The 25,923-nt window shown below is 39.5% G+C and overlaps 1 protein-coding gene across 3 annotated transcripts in view; it reads left to right on the top strand.

Annotated features, from left to right (window-relative positions):
- Window positions 1-21,588, top strand: part of TRPM6 (transient receptor potential cation channel subfamily M member 6) — a 94,176-nt gene extending 72,588 nt beyond the window's left edge. For 2 of the 3 annotated variants that reach the window (XM_077344764.1, XM_077344765.1), the window contains exons 32-39: window positions 695-745; window positions 4,968-5,033; window positions 6,448-6,734; window positions 8,103-8,185; window positions 15,264-15,469; window positions 17,624-17,675; window positions 19,543-19,649; window positions 21,251-21,588. In XM_077344764.1, the coding sequence (XP_077200879.1) occupies window positions 695-745; window positions 4,968-5,033; window positions 6,448-6,734; window positions 8,103-8,185; window positions 15,264-15,469; window positions 17,624-17,675; window positions 19,543-19,649; window positions 21,251-21,393 (995 nt within the window). In that variant the 3' untranslated portion in view covers window positions 21,394-21,588. The other variant, XM_077344767.1, reaches the window with a different exon arrangement.
- Window positions 21,589-25,923: the final 4,335 nt, after the last annotated feature.

Raw genomic sequence — 25,923 nt, forward strand, 5'->3', positions numbered from 1 at the left:
TATTTATGTCCTGGTTTTTCCAGTCAGAGCTTTCCCCACAGTGTAGACTATGGCTTCTGATTCTGGTTTGCCAGGAGATCATAAATTATGGTCTGTCAGTAGAGACATCATGCCAAGCTGTAGTTAAGCTTCCTCCAATAATATAATGACTTATTTTTATAAACTTAGAATTTGGTCCACAAAGTAAATGTCTGTTGAAATTAGTTTTGCCTCCCAGTTATTTCTCAGTTCAGTTTTTACATTTAGATGTCACGGGTTAATGAACCAGTATGACTATAGCGGTAGTGCCATAATGTAGTTAATGGGATGCATAACGACTGGGGATAGAGCTGAGGAAATCATGCCATTGAGATCTCTCATGAACCATAGTGGGCAGTAATAAGTGGTTTTTGTTATTGTGGTTGCTGTTATCCCTGAAGAGCAGTTCACAGATCTGCAACTATTGGGGATACTGAGTGTCCTTCAGTTGAATATTGTCTGTCATTTTCTGGTCCCCAGTATAATTATGCGTTGTTTTATTGATAATTTACACAGGATACATTTGTACTTTACAACACAGTAAAAATAATTCCTCTCCCTAGAACACTAAGCTAGTCACTTTGTTTCATGACAGTCTTAAATTCATAGTGCTCATAACAGTCTATTTATCTGGCTTCTCTCACTTAAAATAATAATCCTTTAAAATAAATTTCAGAAATCTCATCCTCCTTAAAAACCCCTCAAGATCTGCACCATCATTACTCAGGTAAGCAGCAAATATCTGAATGGTTGCTACATTATATTAGTCGATAAGCACGTTAATTCTGTTCTGCTGTCATTTCTGATGCACCCTCTTTGAAGTGGCTCGCTATCAAGAGCAGTATATTAAGATGATTCCTAATGCAGGAGCCAGGCAAGATTAAGCATAGTTATTATTTTGGCACTTACTTTTCCATATCAAATAATTGTGTTTTTTTTGTGGGGGGGAATGTAAGGGAAAAATATAAATATTGGCATGGAACAAATGATAGATCCACAGCCAAAGGCATCAATAGGAACAGAGAAATTGTTCCCCAAAACATAGAAACAACTGTTTGTTTACAGTCTTCACCATTTGCTTTTATTTTATACTCATGCACTACCCATCATATGCCAGAGTTGCAGTTAATGAACAAGGCCGTACATGCCTAGGAATGCTTCCAAAATTTTCCCTTGTCCAAATTTCAGCTTGGACATTGGAGTTCTGAATGTGCCCAGTTGTATTTCCAATGTGAAACCAGAATTAGGAGTATTCCATATGTCTGTTATTGATTTCCCAACTTCTGCAGTTTATCACAGCATCAGCTCCTTCTGTTGTTACCCATTTCCCCCTCTACATAACTATCTTTATGTGTATATAATGTTATAGTGTTTTCTTGAAATGTTTTGAGTCATTGTACAGATAGTTGTATCAAGTTGCTTTTCCACAATATTTCACAGTGTAGCCCAATGCACATTAATAAAACAGTACACAAAAAGAATATTCACAAAATAAAAATGCAAAAGAATTTCTGTCTAAATATCCAGAAGAAATTCCCGACAGAGTGGTTTCTCAGTGGAACAGGCTTCCTCAGGAGAGGGGGGGGGTCTCCATCTTTGGAAATTTTTAAACAGAGGCTGACAGAGAGGCTGATTCTGTGAAGGTTCACGGGGGTGGCAGGTTACAGTGGATGAGTGATAGGGATGTCAGTGTCCTGCACAGTGCAGGGGTTTGGACTAGACCCAGGAGGGTCCTTCTATGATTCTATGAAATTGTATTATGATCCCATCAAGACTATTTTGCCAATGTGCACATGAATATTGCTAACACAAAAATAACAAAAAGTTACAGCAATCAATTTATACTTCAATTTTGGAAAATTTTTAGAAATGCTTGTAATTAAGACAGAGTCAAGGACAAATAAAATAATGTAAAGTGAAATTGAAGGTCAAATAAAGAAAGTCTCGCCAGCATGGATCTATGAACAAGGAGCAGTTTAGTGCAATGGGGGGGGGGGGGGGGCTACAGTTAATTAGCCAAATGAGTTGCCTCAATATCAATTCTATCAAGATGTGCTCAAGCACTTGCTAGTTTGGCTCACATTCTGAGTGCATGTTGCTCACCATTTGATGAGCAGCTTGTGAACATTGTCACAAATCCTGTTAGTACATGTGCAGAAAAAGCAGACCTCTCTCCTGCTGTGTACTGTGCACTGCTTCCAGTTGTTTAATGAATGAATTATGTGGAAATAAATACACCATGAGAAAGAATGTTGTGTCTTGCCATTTTAATGTTTGTATGTGTCTGTCTGACAGCTCTGTTAATGGCTTCTGATCTTTCTGGATTAGATCTGTTTGCACATATACTTTCTCGTACAGCTTCAAAAAAGGTCCTAAGCAAGGGGAGGATGACATCAATGACTTGACCCATCCAACCATGACCCTTTGGGGATTGATTTCCTCTGTTGGGCTGATACAAATGCAGCATAGTGAAATAAAACCAATGTACTATAGTTGGTGCATAGTGACAAAGCCGTTCAGTAATTCTCTCAGAGCCTTGCTCAGCTTCCTGGACTGCCTGCTCCACACAACAGCCAAGGTCTCCCTATTTCCTTTTGGAGACGGTGTCAAGGATGCAGGGCTCAGAAGAGGATGAAGAGCCTGAAATTTCAGAAGAGAAGGATTTGTGGCTTAAATGGCTTATTTTGGTTTTCTGGGGGACATACTAGGGAAATTTGCAACCTATGAGTCCAAGACAGTCTCTTCTCTTTAATTCAGATTTGATTTCTCCCTTTTTTTCTTTCAAAGTATTTTACCTGCCAATCATGTACATTGCCTAGTTACATCCAAAGAACGAACAGTCCCAGTATCTTCAGAACACTGATCTCACCTATCTATTTCAGATGAAATAGAAACTATCCATCATAAATAAATATATTGAGTTATTTTGTGATCATTGACCATTTGGATCTATTTTGCTCTCATGACTGTCTATACAGACTATTCCAAAGTACTCCTACCATTGATAGTTATTTTTCTGGTCTCCAGCCTAAATTCCATCATTTGGCCTTCGATCAATCACATCACCCTTTTAACAAAAAGAAGTATGGTGGCATCTTAAAGGCTAGCAGATTTATTGCAGCAAAGCTTCTGTGCACGACTGCCTACCTCATCAGATGTCAACTGATAATACATCATGCATCTGATGAAATGGGCTCTAATCCACAGAAGCTTATGTCATAAAAACAATGGTTAGTCTTTAAGGTGCCACAAGATCTCTTATTGTTTTTGCTGTAAAAGTAGGGCTATACCTTTAGAATCTGCCAGATGTTTCAAACTCTTCAGTGAATTTCTCAGTGGGGATGGTGAAATTTTCAGAAACTGCCAGCAGATGTCCTTATAGACCATTTTCAGTTTAGATCTTTATGCAAGGATCTTTGCAAATTATTACAGAATGCACTCAGTTAAAAATAATTCCCCCATTCTGTTTCTTTACTGTTGCGGAGTTTCACTTTATTCCTTACTCTGGCTTAAATAGGAGAATTTCTAAGATTAATTCTCAAATTGGTGTATGCATTGATTTCTCAAGTTTTCAGTTCCTTCTGTTCATTTGTATCTTTTTTCTTGTGTGTGAACAATATAAATATGTACAAAGGCAATGATGGTTAATATTTTTCTACATTTAGCAATTATGAGCCATATGTTGACAAAAAATCAAATGTCTCCAGTGATTAAGATATGCATTAAATGGAAACCAAAGAGTATAATTGGGTATGGGAATAATTTCTCCTGAAAATTGAGCTGAATTCTCCTTCCCAGCTATGCTATTCAAACTCCACTTGATTGTTTTTATCCTTGAAAGTTTAGGATGTATCACACCTATTGGAAATAATTCTTTAAAATCTGGAAAAAAAAATGGCCAGTCCTCCAGCAGCTGCACTGGTTACCAATTGAGTTCCAGATCAGGTTTAAGGTGCTGGTTTTAACCTTTAAGGCCTTCCATGCGTACCCGAGGGACTGCCTCTCTAAATGAAATGAAAAAGTACGTTGCTCAGCAAATTCCAACTTCCTGGTGATCCCCAGCTCCAGAGAGGTGTGCTTGGCCTCAACCAGAGCCAGTATCAAAAAGGCCCTTTTTTGCCCTGGCTGCTGCCTGGTGGAATGAGCTACTGGCAGAAACACAGGCTCTTCCAGAGCTCTCTAGGTTCCAAAGGGCCTGTAAAATGGTACTCTTCCACTAGGCGTTTGGTTGAGGCAACAGATCACCCTTACCACATGCACAGGCCCCCTGCCCGAGCCCTATCTCTGGCATCATGCACCTGGTTGACACCCATTTGGTTTCTGGGCATAATATTTGACAGGTTATTCCTCAACTTGTCTAATTTTAAATTTTGGATGGATGAATTTTTATGACTTAGAAACCCATACAATAGATAGTTTATTAACTGTCAATGTTAGTAAGCTACTCCAAGACTGCTTGGAGAGGGGCAGCTTATAAGCTTAAAAATAAACACCCTGTAAAGTGGGTGGGGCTGAGAGAGTTCTAAGAGAACTGCTCTGTGAGAACAGCTCTAAGAGAACTGTGACTAGCCCAAGTCACCTAACTTGCAGTATGTGGAGGAGTGGGGAATCAAGCCTGGTTCTCCGGACTAGAGTCTGCTGTTCTTAATCACTACACTACAGTGGCTTTCAACAGGTGTTAGTTATAGCGGTCCTGTGGATGGCACTTGAATGTCCCTTGCCCAGTTTCTTCCATTGTGCAGCAGGGCTGGTGACTTGCAGCCAGCTAATGTGGATGCATAAAGGGAGCTGATATTTGGCAAGCCTGTAAGTCTTCCTGTAATGAAGCCCATTAGGCATAACAAGTAAGCACCTTATAATTAAGTATAATCAAATATTTCTTTGGGAAGCTGTGAGTAAATATTCTATGTAAGTATAGAGTGTCTCTCTCTTTCTCTCTCAATCTGCAGCTGTTGAAAGGAACAATTTAATGAGATTAGCTCAAACAATACCTTTTATACCAGTGCAACTCTTTGGTAAGTACCAGATTCCTTGTCAAATATTGAAGACTAGTCTCCAAGCCCGCTGCAGTTTAAATGCAGAGGGCACTAGCGGCAGTGAGTCCAGGGGGGGTGCCTAGTGGGAGGACTTGCCGCCACCACTAGCAGCTCCTGCTCACCAGTAGCGGTGGTGTGTGGGTGGTGTGTGGTGGTACCACGGCATCTTCAGCAGGCGATGTGCTCACCGATGTGCTGGCCTTGGTAGGCAGGCGTGTCTGTGTTGAAGCTTGTAAAGCGGTGAGTGGGCAAGCATGGAGCGCGAGAGCTGTAGGGCTGGGCCAGTCAGGATGTTTGACCTGATTGGCCCTATTCCAACTCAGACACCCCAGACACACTCCACCCCCCTCCCCGACCGGTTTTGTAAATATTAAGAGGAACCATGGATAAGAATATGGATGCTTGAAAAACTGCTGCTTTAGATATAATGATGACCAAAACTTGGACCCAGAGCCACTGACACCATTCTAGAAAAAAATTCTGCAATGGCCTGATCAGTGGGCCGAGTTGGAGCAGGTGGTTTTGTTTCTTTACTGTATGCCTTTTCAAGGGCTTAGCCTCCCCCCCCCCCATCTGATCATTTTGGCACTTGAAAAAGCATGCAGGGGAGGGAAACAAGATCACTTACTCCAGCTGCACCATTGGCCTGTTCATGAGTGGACTCTTGTGGCATTTAAAATGGCCAAATTCTTCTCTAAAATGGCATTGGTGGTCACAGGTAGGATGTGTGGCTACCCTATTTTCAAGTTTGGCTCCGAGTATGAGTCACAGCGAGAGAGCCAATTGTTTGATGACCTGTTTTTGCTTATTCAGCATGAACAGGAAACTTCTTGCTGCATCCCAGCATCACAGGGACAACCAGAAATTTTATGGGGAGAGGAGAATGGAACTCAACTCTCATCTTATCAGTGGTATCGGCAGTAAATCAGCTTCTGTTCATTCTGCCCTATCTCCAAAACTTAAGTGCAAGACTGGGGTGCAAAGTTTGATAAGCATCAGAAGCTGCTTTTCTGCTGATCCCTGAGATCTCTGGCTAGATAGTAGAAGCCAACTTCTACCTTATGCTCAGATCAACTGAGAGGCAGCTTCTGAATGATCAGAACAGCTCCTGATATGACTTCATCAAACATACTACGTTTGACTGCTGAAAATCTTCACAGTTTGTTTCGCAGCATCCCTAGTGAAGGTTTTTTAAAAATTCTTTTTAGGAATTGTAATTGTTGCTTGGTTATTTACTGAACCCTAAGAGCTTAAGCTTAAATTTCTTTTCCTGTTTAGTTGTGCACAAATACGCATCTGATAAATTGTTTTAAGGACACAGAACATAACACTTTTGATGCTTACATAGATCAACACAATTTTCTAAAATCTATCCAATTTCCTTTGGCTTTAGCTGGTGAAGAAGTGACAGTCTATAGATTAGAAGAGAGCTCCCCTTCAAACCTTGATAAAAGCATGTCAACATGGTCACAGCATGGCATGGCTGCTATGATTCAAGTATTGTCTCGGGAGGAAATGGATGGAGGGCTGAGGAGGGCTATGAAGGTTGTCTGTACTTGGTCAGAGAATGATGCACTAAAGTTGGGCCAAGTTTTTATTGTGAAGGCTTTCCTTCCTGAAGTAGTTAAGATCTGGCAAAAGATCTTCCGTGAGGACACAGTACTTCATCTTTGCCTCAGGGTAAGTATAATTGGTTTCCTTAAATTAAATACCTGGCTATCTAGGGGGACATAAGCGGAAAAAAGGAATTAGTTAAGAAATTACACTTGCCTTGACATTCTATTATACCACAGGAATTGTCAATATATGTGGTGAAACAAACTAAACTGGACTGGGACTAAAAATGAAAACTTAAATATGTAGGTTCAGTGTTTGGGCAGCCAAAACTACCCCAAACCAGCCAGTTTGAATCCCACTTTCACCCAGCCAGAAGAATAGTAGGGAAAGATTATATGGCTGGCTGCTATGCAACCCATCCTTTTTTCTTCCCTTGCCTTGCACTTTCCCCCTGTTAGCAGCCATTTCAGCCTAATAGTGAGATGGATGTGTCTGTCAGTTGTTAGGCTGAAATGGTTGGCAGCCATTTCACCAGTCCATTTCATTTCTCCTTACTTGGAAGTGGGGAAAGCAAAACTGCCTTGTGAAATGGCTGGCAGCCATTTTAGCGTAATATCCGAGCAGGTGCACCCATCGCCCATTTTTGCTTCCCCTTGCTTTGAAGTGGGGGGAAGCAAAAACAACTGGTGAAATGACTTGCAGCCATTTAAACCTAACAAGTCAGCTGTGGATCCCTGCTGCTCAGCTGTTAGGTGTAAATGGCCCAAACAGCCAAACCATACTGAACAAAAAGTTTAGTTAATGTTTAGGGATGGGGCCTTCCCTGAAAATTGATTTTAGAGCCCCAAACTGGGTCAAGTTCATGACAAATTTTGACTTGTGAAACTGGTTTGTGCCCATCCCTATAAGGAAATCCGTACTTGGTGCCTGGACCATTCCTGGGAAATTAATGTACCCTGGATAGCAGACAACTCTTAAGATGTGTAAAGCTGCAGTCCTAAGCATGCTTACGTAGAAATAACCTTCACTTGGAATAAGCTTACTTGAATAAAGTTTTCTGGGGCTTCTATCAGTGCAAATATGAATCAGGTTCATCTGTCTATACCAATAATAAGGATGAAGTCTACTTTAGAATATTACTTGCCTTTGATATGTGAGGGAAAAAAAAAAGAGAATTTCCCCCTTCCATCTGTCTTTGTATAGATTTTTCTCATGTCATACAGATGAATGGTTATAAATTGCTTTTGATTTCCTCCTTACCAATCTATAACATCATGGTTAGAAACATGATCCATTTGCAATGAATATTGTACCTCAGCTCTGAACTCAGCAAAGATTTTAAGCAACCCCTCAGTCTTTCATCTGCAACTCTCTGGCCAGTAATTCAGGGATAACAGTAATATAAGAATTGCCAGTATAATGTAGAACATTTTGAATACTAGCTTTAGGAAAAGCACTGCATAAATTACTAACAATTATTGCTATTCTTAGGAAATTCAACAGCAAAGAGCAGCTCAGAAGTTGATATATATGTTCAACCAAGTGAAGCCTCATACTATTCCATATACTCCAAGGTAAGGCAGACACTTGTAATAAAATATGAGGACTACTGCTGTCATTATTCATTACTTCTGAGATATCCCCAGTTATGTGTCCATGTTGAACTCTAGTACTATGCATATATCATCTTGGTACAAAAGTGGGAGCTTTCAGTGTTCCGCAGGGCCTGTAAGATGGAGCTCTTCCGCCAGGTCTACGGTTGAGGCCGGCGTGCAAGAGTACATCTGGGCCCCCCCTGCCTTGCTCCACTTTTTGAAATCTAGCGGGGTCACTAGGCAGACTGAGGTCATCAGCCCTCATCCATCCCGATGTTAGTGTTGGTAGGAAGGGGATTCTTTTCCCCCCGTTTTTACCGCCGTGCTTGGATTGTTCTATGTAGATTAATTATTGGTTTTGATAAGTTTTATTGGGGTTTTTAGGCACTGGGATTTTATGTATTGGGGTTTTATATTGTGAGCCACTGCGAACCCTTGTGGGAGCGGCAGGATAGAAATGTAAAGATAAATAAATAAATAAATAAATAAAACACAGACAGATAGACAAATAACCATATATTTATTGTAATGATCTATATTGGCCTTTAACAAAAGATTTTCTTAATATATCATCAGTACAGAAATTACAACTACCCCAGTAATTAAAAATTTGGAATGATATTTAGACATTTCCCTATCTTTGCTATTCACAAGTGAGGATCCAGAAGGCATCTCTTCCCCCTGACTTTGCTTTCTCTCTTTCTCTGTCCCCCATCTTCCTCCACCATCCCTTCTCTGATACTCATACCTCCTTTTTTCCTTAGTTATCTGATACTAGGGACAAAGCTCATTGTATTGAGGAATACAATGGGTGCTAGAGCTTGGGGGTGGGAAGAGTAAGGGGAGGGGTTGTCCAGTCTGTAAGGGCATACTCACAGTTACACATGAGCTTTCAAGAGCTATTTTGTTTTTAGGTGTGAAGTCGTGTCCGACCCATCGCCACCCCATGGACAATGATCCTCCAGGCTTTCCTGTCCTCTACCATTCCCCGGAGACCATTTAAGTTTGCACTGACTGCTTCAGTTACTCCATCCAGCCACTTCATTCTCTGTCGTCCCCTTCTTCTTTTGCCCTCGATCGCTCCCAGCATTAGGCTCTTCTCCAGGGAGTCCTTCCTTCTCATGAGGTGGCCAAAGTATTTGAATTTCATCTTCAGAATCTGGCCTTCTAAGGAGCAGTTAGGGTTGATCTTCTCTAGGACTGACCGTTTTGTTCGCCTTGCAGTCCAAGGGACTTGCAAGAGTCTTCTCCAGCACCAGAGTTCAAGTCTCAATTCTTTGACACTCAGCCTTCCTTATGGTCCAACTTTCGCAGCCATACATTGCAACTGGGAATACCATAGCCTTGACTTAAACACACTTTTGTTGGCAGGGTAATGTCTCTGCTTTTTAGGATGCTGTCTAGATTTGCCATAGCTTTCCTCCTCAGGAGCAAGCATCTTTTAATTTCTTAAAAATAAAAGGAAAATAAAATCTGTCACTACCTCCATTTCTTCCCCATCTATTTGCCAGGAATTGAGAGGGATGCCATGATCTTTGTTTTCTTGATGTTGAGTTTCAAGCCAACTTTTGCACTCTCCTCCTTCACCCGCATCAACAGGCTCTTTAATTCCTCTTCACTTTCTGCCATTAGAGTGGTATCATCTGCATATCTGAGGTTGTTGATATTTCTCCCTGCAATCTTGATCCCAATTTGTGACTCCTCTAATCCCGCCTTTCTCATGATGTGCTCCGCATACAAGTTAAATAGGCAAGACGACAGTATACAGCCTTGCCGAACTCATTGTTGCTTCTTGACCTGCATATAAGTTTCTCAAGAGGCAAATAAGATGCTCTGGTATTCCCATCTCTTTGAGAACTTGCCACAATTTGTTGTGCTCCACACAATCAAAGGCTTTGGGATAGTCAATGAAGCAGAAGTAGATGTTCTTCTGAAACTCCCTAGCTTTCTCCATGATCCAGCGTATATTGGCAATTTGATCTTTAGTTCCTCTGCCTCTTCGAAATCCTGCCTGTACTTCTGGAAGTTCTCGGTCCACATATTGCTGGACTCTTTCTCCCTTGCCTTTCACTTCCCTTCTATCCTTAGTTATTTGTAAAGCTTCCTCAGACAACTACCAGAAGACCAAGGCCATGGCATTTGGCAAACATCCAAAATCGAGAACATGGATGCTAAATGGGCACAAAATTGAACAAGTAACCAAATTTAAATATTTAGGTGTATATATTTAAGCCTCTGGAGCAAAGAGCATCCATTATTCATATACATCAGAACTAGGGCAAAGATCAGCAAATAACATATTGAAATTCTATCGAACAAAGGGCAGATTTTTTATACCAGCAACCCTGAAACTATACTCTGCTAAATCTCTAGCCCAACTCACTTATGGTGCATTTTTGGGTGCTCCGATATCAGATACTATCAAGCTTGATAAAGTCTAAATTCCTTCGGGCACTCCTCCAACTTCCATGCTGTGTAACCAACTCCATGGTGCATATGGAAACAGGAATGTTAATGGTAGAGGGTTGCTATAAGAACATTCCCCTTACACTGAGACAATGTTTTTGTGGGAGTGGCGAAATTGATACAAGAGAGCATATATTGTTCCACTGCCCTGCTTATGTAGACATTCGTAGCAGCTTGATTGAACCACTCCTTAAAAAGTTGCCAGAACATCATGATGTAGATCGAGCAAAGAGGCTGTTAAGTGATGTGTCCCCCCAGGGGACAACTCAGCTGGCTAAGTTTTGTGCTGCTGCCATAAAAATCCGATGCTCTAAAGTAGCATAATTTTAAGTTCTATTTTATGATCTGTTTTAAATTATATTATATTAAATGACCATATTCTTTGGGTCTTTTATGTATTAACTTCATATAACTTGGTCTGAACGACTGTAATACAGTTTGAATATGAATCTGAAGCCCCTTCAAGCTTCTTAGGAGCATGTTGAGGAGGGAGCATTTTTATTCCGTAGAGCTCACTTCTTTGGGTGGCTCCTTGCTGGGCAGACCTTCTGTGTAAGACCGTTTATGCACTGGAGGCTTCATGCTGGACTGCAGGCTGGAGGTTTAGTCGTGGCAGGTTGCCCCACCTCTTCCTGCACCTACATGGGGGAGCATTTGGCCTGGTGCACCTCATCCGGCCCGGATTTGTACTCCTGCACGGGAGCTGGGGCAGTGAAGTTCCCAGTGCATCAACGGTCTAAAAGACATGAAAAAATTAGACCCCAGCAAGTTCAAGGGAACGTGAAGGGCAAGAAATACAAAGTGTGGAGCTTATGAAAAGTCCATACGTTATTAGGAAAAGTGCAAGGCATATTTGCTAACGTATTCACAGAACTTGATGACATTTTTGTTAGAACAGCTTTAGATCCCTAATGGCTCCTCAGGCCTGATTTGTGTTTGCTGAACTGAGGTGGGAAAGCCCTGAGATAGCCGGATATATTCCACCAGCTCCAGCTCCTTCTGCTATCCTCAGTGACTTCTCTACCTGCCTTTCTGGCCAGTCACTTGAGGTTTGTCTGTGCATGTGTTTTTTGAAAAGTGTTACGAATTTTGTTCTTTGTTGTTGAAAAGTTTTATGTGATTTCTTTAAATGTAGGAAATCCTACAAGTTTGCAGAACTGATCCACAGTGGCCTATGTTTGACTATTAGAAAATAAAAATGGAGGGAAATAAAATGGCTTAAATATATGTCATGACAGCAGACTGGTTTGTTTAAAATCCAAGCCTGCCCCATTCTGTGGTCAAGAGGACTGATTTTTAGAACAAATGTACCTTCTCAGCCTAGTTGGTTCATGTTTATATTGGGTTTGGGAAGCTATTTAGAAGAAAAAGTGACAGGGAGTTAAGGAACATGAAGGGGAAAGTTTAGCACCACTAAGGAGATTTAATTATGATAATGACAAGCATGCTGTTGTCATATGTATCATAGGCATCATGCCAGTGTTTTTTATGGATATGTATTTCAAAGAGTTTTAAGACTATTTGAAGGCTGCAATCCAAAATGCTCTTTCATATATGTAAATAAAATTAGCGGCACTTTCTTCCAAGTAAATGTGATGAGGATTGAAGTTTGTGCATTATCTGCCATTAAATTGCTTCCAACCTATGGTAACCTTAGGGATTAATAACTTCCAAAATATCCTGTCATTAACAGTTTTGTTCATGTCCTGTGGTTTCCTTGACTGAGTCAATTCTTCTCATGTTATATTGGAGCTTCCTGGTTCCTGCTGCTTTGTCCCTTTCTGAACATTATTGTTTTTTCAAGCTAGTCTTGTCTGCTCGTAAGGTGACCATGATAGTCTTGGTTTAGGCGTTTTAGCTTCTAGGGAGAATTCAGGCTTGATTTGATCTAGAATCCATTTTTTAAAGGCTTAAACACAGATTTTAAAATGGGCCTCAAAACTTTAATGTCATAAAAGAGACGACCAGACAAGATATAATATTGACAGTGTTGCCATTATAGAATTAAAACTGTATCAGGGTGAGAGTAAACTATTTAAACAGGGTCTTGAATATGCTGTCTAGTGGTAACAATCTATATCATTCACGCTGTCCACTCTAGAGCCACAGAATTCTTTTAGTGTACAGTAACTGCCTTCCAAAAGAAGTTTAGTTGAAGTTCCTCATCCCTAGTACAGCCTCTTGACCCATATATGCAGGTCCTATAACCCCTGGGAGGGAGACTTTCCTGGAGACTGAAATGGCTGCTGAGGGCAGGAAGGAAGATCCAGGAAGATCTGCAACTGTGAGTGCTTTCCACTAATGGAATATTGGATCCAACCCCCTGTGGGCTATTGCAGGTGGGAGATCCAACCCCATTTTTGTATGGGCTATTGCAGGTGGCGTCTGCCACCATCTCTACATTCAGGCTAAGGGAAGGCTTGTGGAGTTCTCAGTTCAGTTCAAAGCTAAGGCTTATTGAATCAGCAAGACAAAATCCGGTGGGTTTATGAATTAATTACCTGTGCCATGTAGAGAATGTATAGTTAAAGTGCTTCCTATGTGACTTTATTTGAAATTTCCACATTGATCCGTATTTATTTGACAAGAGAGATCATAGCTTGGCACAGAGTACTTAACATAACCTTTTACGATTTGTTTTACAAGCAGTTTTATAGAGTATGAAGATCAGTAACATTAGCCTTTCTCTCATAAAAAGATCTAAAATGCTTTATCAATGAGGAAATCAGCCTTCCATTTCAAAAGCATTTTCACCTCATCTTTATCAAAAAGGGGCATTCTTATATGATTTTGAAATAGTTTGTCCCAACTTATTTGGTGGTCTTACATTTATTAATCATGTCCTCCAATGACTTATTCTGAATATACTATCTTTGAAAAATAGCTTTTCTGATACAATAAAAATTTTAAAGTAATGGCTCAGAGCTTGACAGAAAGAACATTTCAACACATTTAGAGTGACTATTAATTTTAGGAAATGGCCGAAATCATAGTTTAAATATATGCAAATCCCTCTGTCACCAAAAATGACCCTTCTACCACAAAATAAAATATTATTTTATATTAAATGGCTCAAATAAATATTATTCCATTTCATGGTCAGTTTACATACATATGCAGTATAATATATACACACACTTTTCATTGGGTTTTGTACCAACCTGTTGTAATTCTGCTGTTGCAGATTTTGCAGCAACCTGTTCAGCAGTTGAACATATTTTATATTTGAATAGCCAAGTTAACCAAATACTTAAAGCTGGTTTTGTGAGTAAGACCGTTTATGCACTGGAGATTTCATGCCGGGCTGCAGGTTGGAGTTTTAGTTGTGGCAGGTTGCCCCACCTCTTCCTGCACCCACACCTTGAAACACTGAGGTTGCCAAGCAACAGCTACAACAGGAATCTATCGCTTAAAGCTACAGATGCTCTTTTTATCATTTTCAGATTTTTTAAAACACCCCAATGTATGCATTTATTTATTTATTTAGATGTCACATTTTTCTGCAAACCTGGGGCCCTTTTCAGGTTTGTAGAAATATCTGTCTTGTCCATTAACAGTTTCAGTCACCATTGATTTCTCTCATTCTTATAAGATAAGATAAGATACATTTATTTGTATATAGCCATAGGCCTTTACAAAATATAAAATACAAATTTACAAAAAGTAAAATAGAATAAAAGGAACTGTATAAAAATATAAAATTTAAGACCAAAAAACTGAAACAGCATACAAAGTGCAAGAGTGTTAAGAGGCTGCCTTAGTGGTTGTAACATTGGCCCTTATTTTCCTTGCAGCCAAGGCAAATAGGGCGGTTTTATATGTTACATCATCAACCTGGTCAGATAAAAGATAGATTATCTTTTCAGCAACGGAGTGAAGGTTAGAACCCCGTAAGGTCTCATTGAGGAATTTGGCTCTGGGTTGAACATAAAGTAAGCAGTCAAAGATGTAGTGGGGTAAATCCTCTAGAGCTTGTGCACCACATATACAGAAACGCTGGTTTTTTGGCGTACAGCTAAATCGACCCGCCAGTACCTCTGTAGGCATCGTTTCGAATCGAAGTGATGTAAAAGCTACTCTGAGATTGTGGTTAGTGATCTTCATTAGATAAGAGGATCTATGATGGTCATATTTAAACCGCTTAAACCATGTTGCTGTCTTAATTTCCAAAATTTGCATTCTGTCTAACTGGGCATCACTTTTGAAGATCCAGTCTCTAAGGTGAGAGTTATTAGCTGAAGGATTTAGGAGGTCATCGGGGATGGAGCGTGCAATAAGGCTATTAATAAGGCAATGCCGTGCTGGATCCTTAGATAACATTATATATACTCTCATTCTTATATATTTAGCTCATTTTTACCCCACCTTTCTCCACAGTGATGACTAAACCAGCTTGCATTATTCTCTTCTCCTTTTTATATGCACAACAATACTGTGAGGTAGATTAGGTTGAAAATATATGACTGGCCATCTTTTAAAAAAATCTGAGCTGAATTCAAATTTTACATGGGATAAGTATTTCACTATACTGTTGTAAATTATCAGAAGACCTTCAGTGTCCTGATAACACTTAAATAATTATTTTTGGCAGGTTTCTGGATGTCCTTTTAATATACTGTCATTCAGCAAATCAGTGGCTAACAATAGAAAAGTTTATGACAGGAGAGTTCCGCAAATATAACAACAACAATGGAGATGAAATCACACCTACAAATTTTCTGGAAGAAATCATGCTGGCTTTTTCTCATTGGACCTATGAATACACCCGAGGAGAACTCCTTGTACTGGATTTGCAAGGTAAATGGTCACTTATAATATTGTATTATGAAATCCTGGAATATTACTGAAGTATACCAGTGTGCTAGTATACATAGTCAGCTCTTGCTTCAGTGAAACCAGCATTTAGAATGGTATTTATTTAGAAATTTCTTATTCCATCTCTCCACTGAATCTGCATGAGGCAGGTTACAAAATTAAACATATAAAACACTTAATGTTGTTAATTAAAACCCAGTGTTAAAGGCCTCACCAGAGTGCAACATTGAGCAGTTTAAAAGGAATGTAACATTTTTCAAGTTAAGACCACTCTATAATAATGGTGTTAAAAGAACAACCCCTTAATTTAAGGTGACCAGATTGACCTACTTTTGGAGGGACAATACTATTTTTGCATTCTATGAAACTTTTTGTTGCTCCATATAGACCAAATTTTTAATCAAGAACCCGCCTGGTCAATGGTTTTCCGCTTTACCAATGTTAAAATCTGGTCACCATACCTTAATTAGAAGCTTGGGTATATAATGGCAGAGCTAAGTCAATGCATCTTCCATACCTCCATTCTCTTCTGTAAAGTTGACACCCAGACCCATCTGGTCAGGAATTACATCTCTCAGCCTTCTCTTTCTTTACCCATCCTCATTTGCCTGTAGCAGGACAAAGCAATAGTAAATAGGAGAAAAAATGGGCAAAAGGGATTGGTGAAGCAGAGCAGCAGGATGGGAAGCACAATGTCTGTATCATCTCCCACTTTCTTAGATACACCACCTTGTAATGACAGCCCTAACTTCCTTGTCTGTTTCCATTGTTCTGCTGTCTTCAACTATGGCTGTTGTCTTCTTCTGCCATAGTAAACTTGAGTTAAAACAACTCAGTGGAGGAAAGGGGCAAAAACCCTAATTACAGAACATGGCTAGATGCCTTCCCAGTATGGAAGATGAAGCCACACACTTGCTGCAGGATCCAGATATAGAAGTGAATGGGGAATTCCTTGCCCATAAGAAAGTTCAATAGAGCATACACTCATTCAGCGGCTGGACTGGAGCCAACATACTTTAAGGCAGTATTAGAAAGATAGATGAACAACCAGCCATAATGTAAACAAAATATAATTGCTTTCTATTTGTTTCAAGGAAAATGTGTATTGTAAGATAGAGGCTTAATTTATTTACAGAATTCAAAGAGCGTGAATTACACTGAGATCCATTTGTCAAGTGAAATAAACCTTCCAGTCCCTTAACCTCATTTACTGTTATCTTCACATTCAAAACTTAAAAAGCATGTATTCATCACAGAATGCCGCAGTGTTTGTTTAGACAAAGATCTGCAATTGCTGTGTGGGTAGCTAGCATATTTTGAAAACTTAAATAGATGTGAAAGGTCTTTGCACAGAGCCTGAAAGAGTTGAGAGAAGGTGAAAGAAATATATGAAAATAAATGAAAATCTCTAAAATGTTTGGTTCAGTTTCAAAAACAGCTTGGGATCTGAATCATGGTATTTTGAGGGTACACTGAGATTATTACTGTATGCCTATTTTCTCTCCATTGTGCAATCCATATGCCAGGTTGCTAACACTACAGTAAATAATTCATGCTTTATTGTGATAGACATAATAATGCTATAGAGAAAGGGCCTTTGTCCACTGAGTGTCAGCTGGGAGAATAGCCTTGGGAAAAGCTATGGAAGACTGCAGCAGTAGCCATGTGGAGGAACTGGGTAGCCTTTTTTCTTTAAACTGTTGTTTCCAGATTGGTGGTTGCAGGACTGGAAAGTAGGACAATGGTTTCTAACAAGGAAGTAAATGTGTATATTAGTGTGTGTGTTTGTGTGTGTGTGAAGTGTTGTAAAGTCATTTCTGACTTATGCTGACCTTATAAAATTAGTGACCTCAAAAATGTCCCGTTGTTAACAGCTTTGCTCAGATCTAACAAACTGAGAGCTTAGCCTTCCTTGACTGAGTCGATCCTCCTATGTTGGATCTTCCTCTTTTCCTTCTGCTTTCAACTTTTCCTAGCATTACTGTCTTTCCCAGTGAGGCTTGTTTCCTCATCTTGTGACCTAGTATTAAGGATTAGATAACCATATCAATAAATTGCATTGGTTTGTATTTCATAAGTATGTTTTTTAAAAATGCAGTTACCTGCTAACACCCTTTATAAATTTGACTGCTGCAGGTGTTGGAGAGAACCTTACTGATCCATCTGTTATTAAACCTGAAGACAAACAGTGAGTATCTAATGTTACTTTGTCATACAGAATGTGATATGTTTAAAGTGATCCAATTAATGTACAATATTAGCTGTGATGCATATATGCATATTTTTACACGCTGATGACAGTAACACTCTTTGTGTTTTTTGTTAGCAGTACAGTGACCTATTTGTATATCTTTAATTGACTGATTAGAATACCATAATGCAGACTTCTTGTAGCTAGGCTTAAAGGTCAATAAGAAACTTCATAATGTTGCTGAATTCAAATGTCAGCTACGAGTAAGGAGAATTTTTTTATTTGCTAAATAGTTATAACTGGTCTGATTTTAGAAACAACTCAAGATCATAAATTTAATAGATATTATACCCAAAGTAAAACTGTGTCTCTGGGGAAGGGTGAACATGGATTACCCTGTGAACCTGGAGTATCCTCAATTTTTGAAATTAATGACCAATACCCTGGCTCATGAATTTGATTACATCTTCAAATGGATCCCAAAATTCTGTTGATTGAAGAAAAGCAAGGAATGCAATAAAGACTGAAGCTATAACTACTTCTGATTAAGTGTTGCTTGCACATGTCTCTTTTTCAAGTAAGTACATTTAAGATTACCATGATTGTTGCTGGCAAAATAATCAGAAATCACACAGAGCCCCAGAGGTCACACAAACATAACAATTTTGCTTCAGGTTGGCTATGAAATAACTAATTTACTATAATAAGGTACACCACTGAATAGTGCCACCTGATATGCATATATTTTTCACATGAATGCACATGAAGTGGCTTTATACTGAATCGCACCATTGGTTCATCATAATCAGAACTGTCAATTCAGGTTGGAAGTGGCTCTCCAGGGTATCAGGCAAAGTTCTTTCACATCACCTACTGTTGGACACAACTGAACGGATGACATCATCATCATTGTCTGAACCAATGTAGCCTCTAATTCTTGCCTTACAGAGTAGAGCAGTTCACATTCTGGGCAGAATATAACTTCTGTAGTCTTAGGCAAAGCAAGACTCTGCACAACTCCAGATTGCTGCTTAGTGGGATTTCCTGTGTTAATAAGTGGCTACTCACACACACAGCTTAGAGGGAACACTGGCCTGAACCTTCAGTAAAGGGTGAATAGACTTGGATGTATGAAGTGCATGGACGCTCATTCCACAGGCTTTTTCTTGTGTACTGATTTGATTCTTTGGGGAGTTAAAGGCCAGAGATTCTATGTTAATTTAAGGTGACCAGATTGTCCCATTTTTGGAGGGACATCTGGAGGTACCTGGCAAATTGTACTTATGTTGAAATTTAAAATATATATATTACAATACAATATATTACAATGCTATTTTTGTGTTCTGTGTGTTCTATGAAATGTTTTGTTGCCCCATATGTTTGTATTATATCTAATACAAACATATGGGAATTTCTTTGTTCTACAAGAATTTGTTTAAATATAGTGTTTTCTTGGAGAGAAGAATATAGGCAGAGGGCAGAGTGTCATCCTGGTCAGTTGAACCCCAGTTGTATAATTTTAATGGAATTCCACAGGATTAAGTTTGGTGGCTGTAATCAGAATGAGCAACTTGCTCAACAGCTAGAAATATGAAAGAGGACCAAAGTTAAAGTTGGCATTGTATTTTCATGTAATGCACATAATCTACATCTTACTCTCCTAAAGATGATAGTCTCCCCCACACCATCATAGGAATGCCATGCTGCTTAAGCTGCTAAAACACTTGTCATAAGATCTTTCTCAGGGGAGAAGGTGATCAACAGATGCAGACATATCAACTAAGTACCATGCTTGCGCATTTTAAAAAGCAATGACTCAAAACACAGGCTTGCAGGTTTATAAGTTCTTTGTCATTTCTTTCAGTGCTAAAGGGGTCGCATTTGGACCAGCAAATCTTGGGGAGGAAGCAATAAAAAATTTCATATCAAAACACCACTGCAACTCCTGTTGCAGAAAACTCAGACTTCCAGGTATGCACAAAACAATCTTTGCATATTTTTGAACAAACCAGTCCTAAGGTCAGTTTATTTCCAGATCTAAACTAGCTAGTGAATCTGACACACAGTCTTGCTCATCGTCTAATTTCTTCCTAGCTTTCAAGCTTTCGGATAACAGATAAAGATCTCCTAGCAACAATAAATTACAGGAAGATTCACATGTGCATTTTAAAAAGTACAGAATGCTCTCCCTTGGACTGTTAATTCTTTAAAATATATCTCAATTATCACATATTTATTTCTATTTCTCACCCAGAATGTTAGATAAGTTTCAAGGGGAGTGACCAATAATTTCTAGTGTTGAGTTAAGGACCTGGAGAGCCACATTAACATTACCAGATCATTAATCTCAGCATAATTTGATTTTCTGTCTCATCCCATCATTTTTTTGCATTTAACTGCTCTTCTTTCACCAGAAGTGATAGATTTTTTTAAAGAAGTAAGTTATATTGCAATACATCATTATGGCTGAGTACTGTTGCCTTACAATTTTGCCAGAACCCCTGGTGAAACGTAACCGGTTTGGTATTAAAACACAGCAAAGCTGAGAAATGGGTTGTCCACATATTTTCCACCTGAAATCCTGTCCAGAAAGGGATTGCATGCAGAGTTGTTAAATAGCTATACTTTGTGAATTTAAGTGGCTTTATAGGCTGAGGTTGTGGGATTTCTTCCCTATCATTTTCAGACAGAGCTGTGAGCTAAAAGAACTTTCTCACTGAGGTTTTCATCTGAGACCTGGGTCAGTTCTCTGCTGGTAAAGAGTACCTCCTTCCATTTTCCTGGATCAGGTAGTTGATAGACGGTGCATTATCCAACTCAGTAGAGGAATTGTCGCCCACAGTTCTCACTAGGTCCTGTGGAGAACATAGTATCAGCCCAGCACCACCTGATTTCTTCTAGCAAAACCACATTTCTTAGTTTTACTCATTGACCATGCACATTGCAGCAGCCACACCTCTCATTTAAGCATCCTACCTGATCCTCCCCAAGTCTGCTAATGTGAAAATTCCACCACCAAGCAGGTTTCAAAAGCCATCTTGAACATGCAAAATCGAGTCAAAAATATTAGTACCCTGAAATGCTAGACTGTGAATCAGGGTGGTGTGGAGGTGTAATAATCAGTCAGAAAACAGATTGTTCAAGGGGAGGGGGGTGTTGGTATAGCTGTGATTTCTGACTTTGATGGTGGAAAATGCCATCTAGTCAAAGTCAACTTATGGTGTCCCCATTGGGTTTTCAAGGCAACAGACATTTATTGCCTGCTTCTGTGTAGCAATGCTGGGCTTTCTTGGTGGCTTTCTTCGTTCCTTATGTGAAGTGCACAGGTTAATTCTTGACATACCCAATCTGAGCCCAATGATACAACAGTTAAAAGGTTTAAAATGCAAAAAAGGTGTCTATTATGGTGTCCCTCTTCCTTTGGTGTTTGGAATAGGGGAAACAATTTCAAAAATATTATATTCTTCTCTATTGTATAGTAGTTTGATGTAACATGCCTTTTTACTGCCACTATCTGGCCCTTTGCATTTGATAAGCACTTGCTGTCTGCATTTTCCTTGTTTTTCCTGTAGATTTGAAAAGTAACAACTATACACCTGGAAGTTTCAGTCCACATTTTGAAGCTGAAATGGAAGCAATAGCAGCAGCAGGAGGAGGAAGTGAATCTGTTAAGGATAGCAATCATGAACCTTTGGAATATAATACGCGATTGTGATGAAATGAATTTACAGGCAGGCAAGATCTGTCTTTTCATGAACATCTGAACATTCCATAATTCCATTCCACATTCCATAATTGTCTTTATGGTCAAACATACATGCCCAAATATCTCAGTTACTGCTATAGACAAAGTAAAGAAAAAACATCTACATGAAAAGGATGTAAATAAATAAAAACATGTGTTGTAAAAGGTATGTCCTTAGTTACTGGCCTCAGTGAATTTTTTAAAAACACATTTATTTAGGGACTTAAAGTCTCTGGGATTAGGTGAACCTGAGCTAACAGTTATATTTATATTTTGGAAATTTATCTGCCAATAGAAATGAATGGCAACTGACTTGGTGTTCTCCCAGAAGGAGTTATTTGATTTTTTCTTGCCTTCTCTCACAGCTTGTACTTTCAAGATGAAGAAGAATGGAGATCTTGTTTGCTCAGGTTCACAATATCAATCCAAAATGGTTCATGACCCACCACAAAAGTTTGCTAGCTTCCATCCTCAGACATGAAACGTTCACAAGATTTTACTGATTTTTTACAAGATTTTACAATTTTTACTGACCTTGCAGAGGTGTTGTAAGGTTAAATGAGGAACTCACAATCATTTATGCTGTTCAGAGCTCCTTGGAGCAGGCTTTCTCAACCAGGGTTTCGTGAAATCCTAGAAGTTTCTTGATGGCCCTGGAAGGGTTTCTTAAATTGGGTGGGTTAATTAATTTAATATATTTTTAAATATATATATATATATATATATATATTTAAAATTATCAGATGATATGACCATATATGATCATGTTAGTATTTATTATTATTATTATTATTATTATTATTATTATTATTATTATTATTATTATTATTAATTCGATTTGTATGACCGCCGCTCTCGGAAACCAGCTTGCAGCGGTTCACAATATTTCAATACAAATCAATACATTAAAACCATTAAAATTCTCCATAAAATTCCCACAAAGATGTCACAACAATAGCGATTGAATAAAACTATTCCCACACAGGCCCACTAGATGGGCAGAAGGGAGCAGATGGATAATTGGGCACAGGGTGGAACAATCTGGGGAACCAGGCCGGTCTAATACGGCCCCCCCGGGGCCCGATCCTCCCTCCTCTCAAAATGATCAATGATGGGCCTAGAGGTGGTGGGAGGGGTCCTGGGTGGGCATGTACACAGCTATGCTCCCCAGCCATATTCTGCATGATTGTGCCACTTCTGGAGTTTCTAGAAGCTTGAAGAATGTTTCAGGGGTTTCTCAATGGTAAAAAGTTTAAGAAAGACTGCCTTAGAGGAATAGATGGATGAAAATGAAATAGACAGATGGATTCTCACTCTATCATAACTTTTATTTATACAGACCTTTGACAGCAATGTTTGTGTCTGTAGACTGATTCAAACAGGATAGGTTTAGATGGTTAATAGTGTTTCTCTGAGGCAGTAGAACAAAGTGAGTCTGGTGGCATCTTTAAGACCATCTGAAGAAATGTTCTTGCACCTAAAAACTTATACCAAGAATAAAACTTTGTTGGTCATAAAAGTGCCACTGGACTCAAACTTTGTTCTCAACCACAGAAGTAAACCTGTAACTGCCTTTGAACTGCAGTGCAATTATTTCTGACTTATTGTCTTTCCACTACTGTGCTTCCCTCATTCAGGAATCCACCCTGAAGTATGTTTTACCCATAGGGTTGCCACCTTCCAGGCAGGACCTGGACATTTCTTAGAAATGATCTACATACTACATAAACCCTTAGAGAAAATGGATGCTTTGGAAGGCACTAAACCCTGCTGAGGTCGCTTTCCTTCCCAAACCCCACCTCCCCCAAACTCTAGCACCAAGATTCCCAGGAATTTCCCAACCCACAGTTGACAACAATCTGCCTTACCTGTCATGTTCCTAAGTCCTTGCACAGGACATGTACCTACAGAGAGGGAGGGCAGTATTTAGTAAGGCCATTTTCCCAGTGCAATGGTATAATGGGAAGAGCTGTTGTTGTGAAGTCGGCCTGTATCTAGACTTTTACAAGGATATAAACTCTTTTTCTCAGGAACATGGCCACTCTAAAAAGGTAAAGGTAAAGGTATCCCCTGTGCAAGCACCGGGTCATGTCTGACCCTTGGGGTGACGCCCTCTAGTGTTTTCATGGCAGACTCAATATGGGGTGGTTTGTCAGTGCCTTCCCCAGTCATTACCATTTACGCCCCAGCAAGCTGGGTATTCATTTTACCGACCTCGGAAGGATGGAAGGCTGAGTCAACCTTGAGCCGGCTGCTGGGATCCAACTCCCAGCCTCATGGGCAAAGCTTTCAGACGGCTGCCTTACCACTCTGCACCACAAGAGGCTCTTATGGCCACTCTACTGTAAGACAAAATTTATACCTCACCAATGGGAACTCAAAACATTGTTTTGTTCTCTTCCATTTTAGCTTCATGATTTGAACACTGGAATAGTGGAACTGGAGCTGGACAGAAACATGAATTAGCTTAGTTTCCTGAGGAACTTATTGGTCTTATAATATTTGTATAAAATATGCATACTGCTAGGTATGATATCCTAGGAGGGTTTAACTGAATGACAAGAAGAATATGGATAATATTATTTGACAGGAAACAGGCCTATTCCTGTGTGTTCTTCACTTATCTCACAAAGCACACTCTGATGATTGTTTCAAGTGCTTTGTGAGATAAGTGAAGAACACACAGGAATAGGCCTGTTTCCTGTCAAATAATATTATCCACGTAGTCGCCCACCGTGGGCATCAACAAGTGGCCAAGGTAAGTCTCAGCTGCATTTTCCTATTGCTGGGACTTGGAGCTATGACATTGTTTAGGAATTCAATAATCTTTCAACTCCATGCTGAGTCTGTCATCTTATACAGTCTAGTAGTGTACTACGTGTACTGCATTCGTGCGCACGCATGGCGTCGGGACAAGGCGGGGCCTATGTCACCTATAGGTACCACATGTGCAGGTCCCAGACCTCTTTGCCCAGGATGCCACGGAATGCAACTTCCCTCCTACCCACCCTGTGTTTGTGAAAACAATCTTGTTCAGTGTATGAGGTGGATGTTTCATGGTTAATAATTTGTCACAGCTGCAGATTTGCATGGGATGGAGCCTGTTGGCAGAGAGTCTGTTGGGTGATCGGGTTCACTGGGGTTCGTGGCCTCTCCATGAGGTGGCATGTACATGAGTGCTGGGCGGCCAAAAATGCCCTCCTGCAAGTCAAGTACTTTTAATCAAGGGTTTTTTTTGTTTCAGGGGCTTTCCCACCATTACTCTCAGGAGCAATATCTTGGTTACTTCACCAAGTACAACCAATGGATATGCTTCCATGTTGTGGTCACTATTTGTTGCATGATACTAGCTTTTGATTAGGAACCGAATTTTCCGGTTTTTTCACCATCACAGGGCACAAATTAGGAAGGTAATGTTCTTTATTGAAATATATATTAATGTGATCTCACCAAACCCTTTTCCAGATATAAGTAACTTGTTCTTAAAAGAAGTGTGATAGTGGCAGATCCATTTCCCTAAGTGGAGGCTTCCTGCAAAACAGGGGAAGGGGGCTCATAGCTAGAAGGATTCATAGCCAGAGGTGCTTTCCTCTCTTGAATGGTTTACTTCCCTGCAGGCATTTGTTTGCTAGCTAGTCTCACATCTCATATCAGCTGGAAGGTGGGAAGTATGACTCAGTAAATCTTACAGTTAACAGAAGAATTCCTGTGTTCTTGCCATGAAGAGTAGTCCTAGTCTTCAGTCTTTAATATCATCAAAACAAAGACTAGACTCCCAGGTAATGTTTAGTTTCATTGTGAAATTTCTTCAGCTTTGTAATAATGATGGCTATAAATGGCAAAAAAATAATATGTCGTTATTGTATTGATGTAATAGAATTTAAAAACAAGTTATCAAACAAATGTACTGACCACATTACCCAAAAATTCAAACAGAGCACAAAGTCTCTTGGGGAACAGAACAAAGGTGGTTGGCAAGTAACTAGGCAGCTTTGTTATGTTGGAAGATGGGAGGGGGCAGTTCAGTGACCTGAAATCATGTGACTTATATTCTATTGAAATTTAACCTCCCACTACCACATCTTTATGACTGAACAGATTTAGATTTCAGACAGGTCTGCTGTTATCGTTTCTACTGTCAGGTTTATCTTTAGTATTAATATATCTATGCTTGTTTTGCTGACTTCAGTACAGGCTACTGTGCCTTCAGTAACAGTAGAAGGAAAAGTGTTAGTCAAGTGACATTTCTGTTAGTCATATGATAAAGCAACGGCTTCTGATGAAATGATGGTGGATAGTTTCTCTTACCCCTGTGGTTAATTGCTCTTTTTATGATTTTAATTTAATAATTATTGGAATGGCGGTATAAACATCTACATAAATAAATAAATAAAATTAGGGGTCTATTTTTACTGTATTTTATTTCTTCTGTCTGCTATCTTGGAAGACAAGAGGAGGTGACAAAAGAAGACCCTAAGCAAAAAAAAAAAATCAACTGTT

The sequence above is a fragment of the Paroedura picta genome, chromosome 7 (genome assembly GCF_049243985.1).
Source record: "Paroedura picta isolate Pp20150507F chromosome 7, Ppicta_v3.0, whole genome shotgun sequence".
In the NCBI taxonomy this organism is placed as follows: domain Eukaryota; kingdom Metazoa; phylum Chordata; class Lepidosauria; order Squamata; family Gekkonidae; genus Paroedura; species Paroedura picta.